General features: G+C 32.6%; 1 protein-coding gene across 1 annotated transcript; it reads right to left on the bottom strand.

The window, feature by feature from the left end:
- Positions 1-695: 695 nt before the first annotated feature.
- LOC123660536 (lipopolysaccharide-induced tumor necrosis factor-alpha factor homolog) lies at positions 696-10,417 on the bottom strand. Its single transcript, XM_045595596.1, has 3 exons — positions 10,151-10,417; positions 2,676-2,958; positions 696-1,383 (listed from the first exon to the last, which is right to left on the bottom strand). The coding sequence occupies exons 1-3, from the start codon at positions 10,161-10,163 to the stop codon at positions 1,278-1,280; spliced, it is 402 nt and encodes a 133-aa protein (XP_045451552.1). The 5' UTR covers positions 10,164-10,417; the 3' UTR covers positions 696-1,277.
- Positions 10,418-12,324: the final 1,907 nt, after the last annotated feature.

The raw sequence follows: 12,324 nt of genomic DNA, 5'->3' as shown, positions 1-12,324 counted from the left end.
GTTTGGTTGGTAGGTAGGTAGGTGGTCGCCATTTCATGACTGGGAACTGTGTTGTGCTGCAACTTCTAAATGTTTTTGTTCTTATATTAGTTTCCCCGAATACCTATGACTTCGACCTTGCGAGGTTGCGATGTTAGGAATAAGAAATAATAAAAAAAATATTAATTGTAATCAATTGTTTTATTTTTAAATAAAATATTTATTTATTTTTAATATCGATATATAAAAGTTTATCACAGAAAGTTCAAGTTGTTTTCAATTTAGGATATAGTTAAAAATCATGTTTACACAAAAGAAAAACAAAAAATGATTATTATGAATTTCAACTTACATATTTTATGTTGTTTTTAAAGCAAAAACATAATTTTTAAACATAAAATATGTAATTTGATATTTAACCACAGCAGAAAGTATCCTGATCAAAATCTGGAGTAGCCAGCTGGGGAAGTACTTCCACCTTATAGAAGATTACAGCTTTAAAATCACAGCTTCCTGTGTTGAGTAAGGTGAACAGAGCTCCTGAGAGTCGAGGAGATTGGGGGTAGGGTCGACAACGCGCTTGCGATGCTTCTGCTGTTGCAAGTGTCCTATAAGCTATGGTAATCGCTCACTATCAAGTGAGCCGTACGCTTGTTTGCCAACGTAGTTGCATAAAAGAAAATATAAATAATTTAATAATAATAATTCATAATCAGTTTAGATGCAAAAATTATATAATTAATTATTATTGTGTAGCTTTATCTTCTCAAAAAAGTTTATATGAATCTATACTATATATAAAATAAAATTAGTTAAAACCAATATTTTGATCATTCTTGTCTTTCGATAATTGTATTATGTATTTTTTAATCTACTTCGGACAGGAAGTATTATTATGCTTACTCTTTATTGTACAAAATAAAAGTCAAAACAATAACATATTACAAATAAAGAACGGTGTACAAAGGCGATATTATCGCTAAAAGAGCGATCTGTTCCAGACAACCTTATAAATTATTACCTCAGTTATAGTTACACTTATTGCATTTTGTTGTCTTTAGTTCACATAAATTCTCTAATTAACACAAATACAAAAAGAAAATTGTTCTAATTTTTTGTCCTAACGGAAAAATTTAAAAGTAAAATAAATTTTAAATAAAATATAATAAATAAATATAACTTTTATGGAATACAAATATAAAAAAAAAATCATATATACCCTGTAGATGATAAATAATATTTTCTACACATCTAAAGCACCTTAAGCAGCCTTATAATTAATACGAATAATATAAACATTACGAGGGAACGTGAGTGCCTATAAAGGCTCTGCACTGTGGACAGTAATGATTTGCGGTTTTGCAGGAATTTATGCAATAAGGCACAAAGCAGCCGCAACAGCACCTGTAATAAAAATGATTTATAAATTTATAGACGATGGGTTCAAATCCTGCCACGAGTGTGGGTGTAATATATATTTATTTATAGATCTTATTATTTATAACAAAAAAAAATGTAACTATATCAATGGGCTGTTACCTAAAACACAGGCATTAAGTTTCCTATCTTAGGAGCAGATGGCTGTGTATCATCTATTAGACTGACTAACATGTATATTAAATATTAATTTATGTTTAAGGTTACCACTGAATTTAAAGTTAAAGAAAACGTCATATTAAAGTTAAATTAGAGGGCATGCCTATAGGAACATTGTGACAAATGAAGCTCTAAAATCCCTAACAGGTATAATAATAGCGTATAGAAAAAGTAGAACAAATCTAATCTAGTAATCTAATGTACATTTTACGTGATTTCTCCACCTTTCTACAATCACAGTTTTATTAATTACATTGTTATCTTCTTATTTAACTTTAATCGTGGTTTGCTATTCAAGCACTAATTTTATCCACAATAATAGATATAAAACTATTAATGAGAAATCATACTGCACTACTGCGTGAGGTTTACTCGTTTTGTATGAAACTATAATCTTACAAAAACTTTGTGCACTACTGGTAAATGAAATCAATAATTACAGCCCAGTACCGAAGTGAACTGAATCAGAAAATAAAAATTGCGAATTGCCAAGTAATTTCCTCGTGAGAGTAACGTTTGTTATCAGGTTTTTATGATAACTATCGGGACTGATAGCTGTGCAGCTATGTACTCTGCGAGAAACGTAGAAAGGCCCACGAGAAAACAACGAGAGATAGATTTGAGAATAAGTAGACCTTAAAATAATAATCACATGGCATTGAAATTAATAGCACTTAATTAGGTTTTTTTCAAGAAGAGATATTATAATGTAATTACTACTTTACTTTATTATAATATACTTTATAATTTTTCTAGTCTCATACATTTTTTATTTAAATTAATTTGGATGCCATTGCCACTGCGATAAACACAGTTTGGGTAAAAATAAAAACAAAATAGTTTTTTTTATTCGATTTACGTTAGTTATGTTTCGCATATTGCATGGATATTTTTAATTTACATGTATTGTTTCTGGGTGTACAATTAAGTATATTTGTATTTGTAGTATGAAAAAATATGGGGAATGAAATTGTGTACAACAGTAACATTCGGCGTCCTCTTGTGTGAGAGTACACTTCGGTCGCATGTCGCAGCTGAGAGACACACTTTTTATTGTAATTCAAGTGGTAAGTTATAAGTTGTACGTTATATTTACTTACCCGGCTAAAATACAAAGAGCTGCGGATACGATATGCGTTCTATTATTTGATACGTATTCTACCCTCGTAACAATTGATTTGTTGCAAGTTGGGCACACCGTACCGGTAGGCCCTGGGCCCATGTTGATGACCCTTACAGTACGCGGTGCGGAAGTTATAACTTGTGTACGGGGTCCATCAGTTGATGGTGGCTGAACAGGAGCATTTGGGTAATAAGAAGGTGGTGGCGCAGGGTGTGACGGCATTGGTTCGTATGGCGGTGGTAGACCCATTTTGTTTTCCACTGAAAATTAAGATAAAAATTTTATATTGTGCTGTACGGTTTGGTCTCTATGTTACGATAAAGAAATACTGCCATTTCTTTATTTACACATATTTATTATCATCATAATAACGTACAACACTGCTGGATATAATTCTAGTTGGTACGCTACGGTTCTCCTTTATCCAGTCTTGTATTAAGTATCTACTTATACAAGTATAACGTAAGTTTATCAGTCAAATCTTTCCCCATGTCTAAGGTCAACAAACACACAACACAAACAAACAGACCACTTATATATATATATTAACAATGTACTTTATGTAGATTAAAACAAAAAAAAAAAGAAAACAGAAACCAGTTTTGTATGATTTGGGTAAATACATTGGGGCGGCAGACGACTATTTTACTATTGTGGATTTAGTCCATATATTTATAGCAATAATAAACTACTAACTACTTGCGACTTTTAAATTGTGATAAGAGACGAATTCGTTATGATTTTACTACTAATTACATATAATTTATACAACTTAAAAAAAATTGGAGTGTCTATTTGCACATACATGCATATGGATGTATACACAGTACATATACCAAAATAACATTTTTTACAATTTTTGTCTGTCTGTCTGTTTGTTCGGGCTGAATTCCGGCTTAACCTGAAATTAAATTTCAGTTTCGGTTTTTTGGGGATTTTTTTTAATTACGCAATTCATACTAATGCAATTAAATTAATAACGTATCCTGACTCACGTCTCTATCGGAGACATTAAGTTAGTCCAACTTAAACAACGATGTTGCTGAGTAACGCCTATTTTGATTAAAAAAAAATGCATGTTTTAGAAATAAAAAAGGACATGGGTTCAAAACCCCGTGGATGTATATTACTTATATATATAAAAAAAAAAACGTATCCTGGAGAGAAGGCTGTTAAGGTAAACTATGACGGCGAAACGATGTCAATGAGCTGTTCAGAAATCTCCCCATTGTATAGATGGTTAAAACTCATGTAGGACCAACGTCTCTATGGTGAGATGAAAAGATATCTAAAGGTTATAAACGATATTACGAACTGACCGTCGACGCCACCAAGGAGTCTAGGTGTTGGAATTTATATTGGAGGACACCTATATAGGCGCGAACAATATTTCACATAGGGGCGGATTTACGAAAAAGAAGCCAATTTCCCAATACGAAATATCATCTGGGCCTGTACAGTCTGAGATTTTTAGCAGTCACTTTAGTATTACTCTCCACTTGAACTCTGAAAAGGACCCAATTCGTAATATAAGCCTCAAGGATTTTAATATTCAGAGAGGTGTTCAAGAAATCGAATCGAATCGGAGCTACAATTAAGGTAAATTTGTAAGCGGTAAGCGTTCAAACTTGTCCCAACTTCCACTTTCATCCCAAAGGTAATAAGGACTGCCAGTATAAAATGCATAATTTGTGTTATGACAAATAATAGCAGCATTAATGGGGTTTCCAAACATACTCTTTCGAGTACTATTTTATTCTGAGCTCGCTAAGAAAACTGGTTACCAGAGTGTATGATACTTTGGAAAGATCATATGATGGTTTCTATGCCAAAAGAGCTTTATGCCAGACCCGATCAAAGGCCTTCCAGATATTAATTCCGAGTTCCACAATTAAACTCTACAGTACAGCATTAATTGTGTTCAAAACTGAAAAAAGGACATCGGAGGTCGGTAAACCATTGGCCGCTAGACTTTTTGCCACATAAAAAATGAAGATTGGAAAAACTAGCTCTTAAGTCAAAACTCACTTCACGTATTGAGTGTTTTCATCAGAGGATGATTAGCGATGCATTTCATAGAATCATTAGAAACTACCATTTAGCTTTGCTTTGTGTGCCTTCTGAATAATGCTATGATGTTAGTAAAGACTAATAGAAGTTACTTTCTACTGCTTTGGCAATATACCAAATGGCACCAGTTAAAAAAAAAAATTAAAGTTTATCCCAGCAGTTTACTTTTTGCAAAACTTAAAGGTAAGAAAGAGTACTCTTTTTTGAATCTTATTTTCAAGGTAATAAATCGCTTGTAACCAGTGCTTTTGCCCTAAAATGATGGACATGGACAATTCGTGACATTAGTTTTTTATATAAATGTTATTTATTACTACTAAACGCGAGAATAGAAAATAACTTTTTTTACCAACATTTTCTGTTTAATTCTATAATTTTTTCTTTGTAATATTACTTAAAATTCAACGATAACTAATTAAATGTCTAGTTGTAAACACTTTTGAAGTATAAATAGCACTTGTTTTTTACAATAATAATTGTGTTGGCAGGCAAACGAAGAAAAACCGACTTCAATTATATCGACAAGTAATACAACGTAGGTAGACGAAAAAATAGTCAAGTAAATAAGCATTATCAAAGATTAGTCCAAAAGTTGTAATCAGATCTCGATGAAATTTAAATGTGACCGCATGATAAATATCGGCTTTCGATTAAATTAAAAATCATCAAAATCGGTACACCCAGTAAAAAGATGTGCGGATTTTCGAGAGTTACCCTCGATTTCTCTGGGATCCCATCATCAGATCCTGGTTTCATTAGCATGGTACCAAATTAAGGATATCTTCTTTCCAACAAAAAAAGAAATACCAAAATCGGTTCATAAACAACGGAGTTACCCCGAACATACATAAAAAAAATAAAAAAATTATATATGGCCGAATTGAGTAACCTCCTCCTTTTTTTGAAGTCGGTTAAAAAACCTAAAAAGAACTGAAAGTGCCAAAAGAACCAGGAATTTCCGGTTTCCAAAAACAGGCCTGTTCCGGGAATCCTATTCTAGACTACATATCAAGATAAATCCTAAACCATACTTTAAGTCTCCGTGATCACAACTATGAAAACCGCATCTAATTTAGTGCTGCAGATTTCGCGTGATGTCGGAATAAGCACATAATTAGGGAGCCCAAAATATTACATTCATTGTTTTAGGTTCTAATGGACTTATTTTAATCTAAAGACCCCAATAATTCGCTTTGCCTATCTCTTATGTAGGTATAGATACAGGCCGGCCTCAATTAAATAAATATATCAAGTTAGAAATAATATTATTGGAATCTTGAGGTTTCCAACATTATTACCTGAATCAATTACTTGATTCAAGTAATTGAAATGTGAAACGCAATTATTACTACACAGTGCGTCATTATCAGGTGCAGTGAATGCATATACTCTGCTTAACAACATTATCTAACATATACAGAATAATGACTTTGTATGATCTTAATGTAATTTAAGTAAATATAAAATCGAAATGTCCTAGTTGTATTCTTATTAATAATGTATAGATAATACAGTCATAGTCGTGTGTTTTTTTAACAGACTCCAAAAAAAAGAAGGAGGTTACTCAATTCGACTTTTCGAGTTTTTTTTAATGTATGTTCGGGGATAACTCCGTCGTTTATGAATCGATTTTGATAATTCTTTTTTTGTTGGAAAGGAGATATCCCTAGTTTGGTACCATGATAATGAAACCAGGATCTGATGATGGGATCCCAGAGAAATTCGAGGAAAACTCTCGAAAATCCGCATAATTTTTTACTGGGTGTACATATTTTAATGATTTTTGATTTAATCGAAAGCCGATGTTTATCATGTGGTCCACATTTAAATTTCATCGAGATCTGATTACAAATTTTGGAGTAATCTTTGATAATGCGTATTTACTTGACTATTTTTTCGTCTACATACGTTGTATTTACTTGTCGATATAATTGAAGCCGGTTTTTCTTCGTTTGCCTGCAAACACAATTATTGTAAATAAAAACAACAAGTAGCCTATTAATGTCATTTAAATTAAATATCATATCTGAAGTTTTAATTTTTGAGTTTTAATACCTATAATGTAGTATAGTACATTCTGACAATTTATGAACTTAATTTGAAACAAACAATACTATTTAACCTTAATTACACTCGTAGATATTGTTATGAGGTCGCTAATAAAATGTATTGTAATGTATCTGAAAATTTGCCTTTTTAATACTGTATGTAAATGTAATAAAGATGATGAAAAAATTATTCACCTTAGGAATATATTCAAACAGACATGTCTATTAATTATATGCATATTTCGATACGTGGCATTTGTGTTTGGTCACCGTTTAGTTTTTTGGAGCCTTAGCTTTGTTTATATTTTAAAGCCTTACTCAATAAACTAACAGTAAACAGACTTTTTTACGGTTTCGAAGGTAAAGTGAAATTTACGAATCCGATCAGTTAACCTCGAAATTACAAGTTAGGGGAATAAAACAAAGAAATACTCAAGCTTTATATTATATTTCGTACAAATCGCCCTTACAAATATTATTAATACTTATACTACTCCGTGTTATTAATGTTTGTAAGGGTGAATGAAGGGAGCTGTGTTTGTTATTTTATTACGGAAACTTTGTATGCAAGCTAAGACTACTTTTTATTCTAAATTACAAAATGTGGTCACAGCTAGTAGTACCTATACTCTGTTTTTTTTCGCTACGGACTAAATTGACACATGCAAATGTCAATTTTCGAAATAATGATACCAGCTTTTTAGTAATAGTACTGTACTACGAAACCGGTTTTATGAATCGTAATTTTTTAATTTTTTTTGCCCACATAATTTTATCATTATTATTTGACGAATCTTTTAAAAATCATGGTAACTATGGAGCATCAGATAAAAAAAAAATATTTTTTTATTGTAATTACTCACTATACGGAGTAAATACAAAAATTATTTATTTGTTGTTGAAGAATACGCAATAACAAGTTAGAAATTGGTCGATAGACCGTAGCTAATGCCATAAAAGTGGGTGTCGTAAGAGGCGACTAAGGGATAACAAGGTTCCACAACCAGCCGACCGATGACGGGATAACCATCCAACTGCTGGCTTTGAAATACACAGGCCGAAGACGGGCAGCAGCGTCTTCGGTGCGACAAAGCCAGTACTGCGGTCACCAACCTGCCTGCCCAGCGTGGTGACTATGGGCAAAACACATGAGTTCACGTTATTTTTGGCGTAAACTTGTGGAGGCAGTCCAGCAGTGGACTGTATAGGCTGTAATGATGAATGCCATAAAAAACGAAAACACGTTGCTATTTTGAATACACGGCATTCGTTCTTCAATCTCTGAAGTGTTCAAATGCGCCCGTTGTCGTATGCGATTTCACGTGTTATTTGTTTCCTTTTCGTTGACTTTGTTTGTTTTGTTTTTTTTTTGTTACGTTGCTTTTTTGTTCTTTAGTTTTATTATTTTGTTTGAGCCATATATGATGGACGTTCAACCTTCAACTTTGTCGTGTAAATGCGACGAAGAAAACTTTTCGCCAAGAAAAAGACAAAAGCATATTTCTTTCGCCAAAAGTGAAAAAAACATGATAATGAACGCGTACAAATATGTATACACCGAAAAGAGAACAGAATCTCCAACCTAAACGCTGAAGAAAAACCAATGTGTTTTAAAAACTGCTGAAATTTTAAACATAGCCAGGAGTTCGGTATACAAAGTGCGCAAGGAGAATGAGAATTTGAGCGTTCAAAAAGTTGCACATAAGGCAAATTATAAAGAGAAACTGGTACCTCCGCTACCACTGCCACTCTTCGGAACTCCATGGTTATGCAGATATTATAGAGATATCCATGGTTAAAGTTTTGAGATTAGAAGAAAAATTCCGCAGCTCTCACACGTTTATTTCACATTTCACATGTTATTTTCGAACAGGAGTACGTAAAACTGATCTCGATTGCAAGATCAATAAACGATACGAACTGACATAAACGACATACGATCACTTTCAATATTCTATCTATCTCTGAATTTGCTTACAAGAGATATAATTTTGACGTGAGCTCCATAGAAATTGCGTCAAAAATCTATCGCTAAGAGGCAAAACCAGAAATAGATTGACTATTGAAACAGCCGTATAGACAACATAGACTGAGATAGATAGATCTTCATAACCATTGGTTTCCGAACGATGGCAATGTTTCCTAGTATAGCTCCCCATCCACCCTCCACCCTCCATTCCCCAAAACCCCATAATTCGATAGTGCTTAATCTAAGAGATAGCCTTAATTTGCATGTGATTACTAAGCTTAATAAATACTTAAAAAATAACTGTTTCATTTATCATATCTATACATTAGCCATACAGGTACATATATAGGTATGCCTATAGGTACATTACGGTTGTCGCCACATTCTAAAATTTTTAAGACACATTTTTGTAATTATTGCTGAAAAACGATACTAAATTGTAAATTACGTAAAGTTCCGGTGGTGGCATATCACTATTAATGATTCACAAAAAACTAGCAACACAGCTTATGTCAATTTAGTCCGTAGCGAAAAAAAACAGGCTATAGTACATAGTATATAAATGAATGAAAACACTGAAATCTTATTTTTAAGATTTTAGTACAAGAAAAATCGTGTACATTATACCTATATACAGTTGTGTCGAAACAACTATTAAAACTCGCACGAATTATTCAGGGCGTATCTGAGCCAAGGTTTATGAAACGGAAAGCGTTAAAATCGATAATTTTATTATAGCAATAGATTATTTACATTTTTTTAACCACTATTACTTTTAAATAAATAAATAAATAATAACCCATCAATTAGACCTAGAGTGACGATTAGCTAATTACTACATCATTTATTCTTAAAAATACACTGTAGGTTTTTAGCGATCTACTTACAACAAAAAAAAAAAATTACAATTATTTTTTCATATAACTTTTAAAACGAGTGAAACTGGATGGATTATTTTGTTTATTTTAGTTATCTGTCCCTTTAAACTGATGTTACCTTGTAAACTCTTTTGTCATATTATTACTCTTTTCCGTAATTATCTGTACTTTTACCAAATTTCTCTTTTTTCCAGTTAGGTAAATTGTAGTTAAACCGAAGTGAACAAATAATTTTGATAATTTATGTCGGTAATATTTAAAAACCACACCAACAACTGCTCCCATTTGAAATATTTAATTTTCCTTATTATGCCCTTATTGTATGTATAAGAAATGTAGCTTATTGCGTAAATTCAAATAAGAATAATTTAAGATTAGTCAATTAAATTTATTTTAATGTCTTAATTTGACATTTACACAATGAAATATTAAACTCACGAGGACATTATTTTTAAGTATGATTTACATTACATATCTGTTTACTTACTAGTAGCGTCCATTATGATGAAATTAACCTTTGCACTGTTTCTTTAATATTTCGGATGCTGACACACTCAAGATGTGTTATATTACGTTTCAATAAACACACAAAATATTCACGCTTATGTCAGAAATTAAGTATAAAACTATGATATTATACTTTTTAACAAACGTTCCGTTCCAATGTGTGGCACTTGGTGGAAAACTTGTTTACTTGATGACGCTAATAGCGAATACCGAGTGAATGCACTCGATTCGACCTGCGCAGCTATTGCCACAGACTCGTATTAGAAAGAGAACGGAGTGTGCGACGGAGACACATAACATGCTCGTGCGTCACGCAATCCCTTTCTACTCAATTCCCATTTGTGTTGGTATATTTGAAAAACAATGCGCAATCCGGATCGCGAATGTAACAACTGAGCTAAATCAGTTACTCCTATAAACAACTGTAGTAGATGACTAGCGCCTATCTGGCGACTCGTATTGATATCCGCTAACGTCGGTGTCGTTAGTGATTTGCGATGTCCAAATTCGTTTTATTGTAATATGTATAAATATAATTATACGATTATAATTATGCGACCCACCCCGGTTTCACACGGGTGCAATGCTGATACTAAATATAAAAAAGTGTAAAACGTTGCTAAAGAAGTTTTCAGTTCAAAAAATATAAAATGAATATAATATATTATAATATATGCCCAAAACAATGTATTTATTTAAGACATCACATTAGAAACCTCTAAAACTATCAATGTTCTTCTACTATATTATGCATGTAATCCTACTAATATCATAAACGCGAAACTTTGTATGTATGGATGTTTGTTTCTCTTTCACGCAAAAACTAGCGAATGAATTTTAATGAAAGTTTACAATAATATAGCTTATATACATTAGAATAACACATAGGCTATAATTTTTAAAGATAGTGTGTGAATAGTTCAAAATATAAAGATTATTGTCAGTAAAAATCTGCCATCTGCGAGGTTTTCTGACGTACGCTCCAAATACTGTAGAGTTAACACGTACCTATATAATGTACTAGCTGTGCCCGCGGCTTCGCTCGCGTTGAAATCAGTGTGTCACAAACTTTTCCTGGCAAACTTCCAGTGAAACTCTCATTAAAATCGGCTTAGCCGTTCCGGACACCTTCCTCTTGAATCGCATGAAAATCCGTTCAGTAGATTTTGAGGGAATCGATCACATACACTTTTGGGGACTTTGTTTTATAATACACTAACTGTTGCTCCCGACTACATCCGCGTGGTTATGAAGATGTGGATATTAAGATGTAGGCATTTTTTTTTATTTCAGTCACTTGAAATGCTTATTACACTGAGTAACTTTTTAAAAGGCACAATTTAGTATAATTTAATAGTTGTTTTTATAAAACCTCTCTATACACCACATTCTTAGTTTTATTTTCAGGCTGCGGTATAAATAACCTATCGACGAACTTATAATTGCTGTATATGTTTCATACAAACTATCAACCCCAATTAAACCCCCTTAGCGGTGGAATATCGCAAAATCTCTCTACTCTTCTACTATAATCTACTAACTATAATCTACCTCCCTGCCAAATTTCATCTTTATCCATCCTAGATGGATGGACCCTCAAGCAGTTTTTGGGTTCTCGTGATGAGTGAGTCAGAGACCTTTCGCTTTTATATATATTATAGATATATATATAGATTTATATATATAGATTATTAATGTATCGTAATCTATATATATATATATATATATAGATTACGATACATTATTTGGACAACTCCTCACCATCTATAGAGCATATATTTTAAATTTCAAGTCTCTTACTTCAAAAACATAGGACTTTCATACAAACTTCCAACCCCGTTTTATCCTCTTAGGGGTCGAGTTTCGTGAAATCCGTTCTCAGCGAGTGTCTACGCCCTTTAAGGAACTTACCTGCCAAATGTCAAATTTGTAGGTGTTATAGTTTCGGAGATTTCGTGATCAGTGCGTCAACCTACCATCCCCCGTTTTAAACCCAAAAGGGAGGTGATTTCTAAAGATACATTATTTGGACATCTCCTCACCATCTATAGATCATACATTTTAAAATTCAAGTCGCTTACTTCAAAAACATAGGACTTTCATGCAAACTTCCAACCCCCGTTTTACCCCCTTAGGGGTCGAGTTTCGTAAAAT

Source organism: Melitaea cinxia, chromosome 2 (genome assembly GCF_905220565.1).
Source record: "Melitaea cinxia chromosome 2, ilMelCinx1.1, whole genome shotgun sequence".
Lineage (NCBI taxonomy): Eukaryota > Metazoa > Arthropoda > Insecta > Lepidoptera > Nymphalidae > Melitaea > Melitaea cinxia.
Note: the sequence above shows the minus strand (reverse complement) of the source record. Positions and strands in the feature narration are given on the sequence as shown.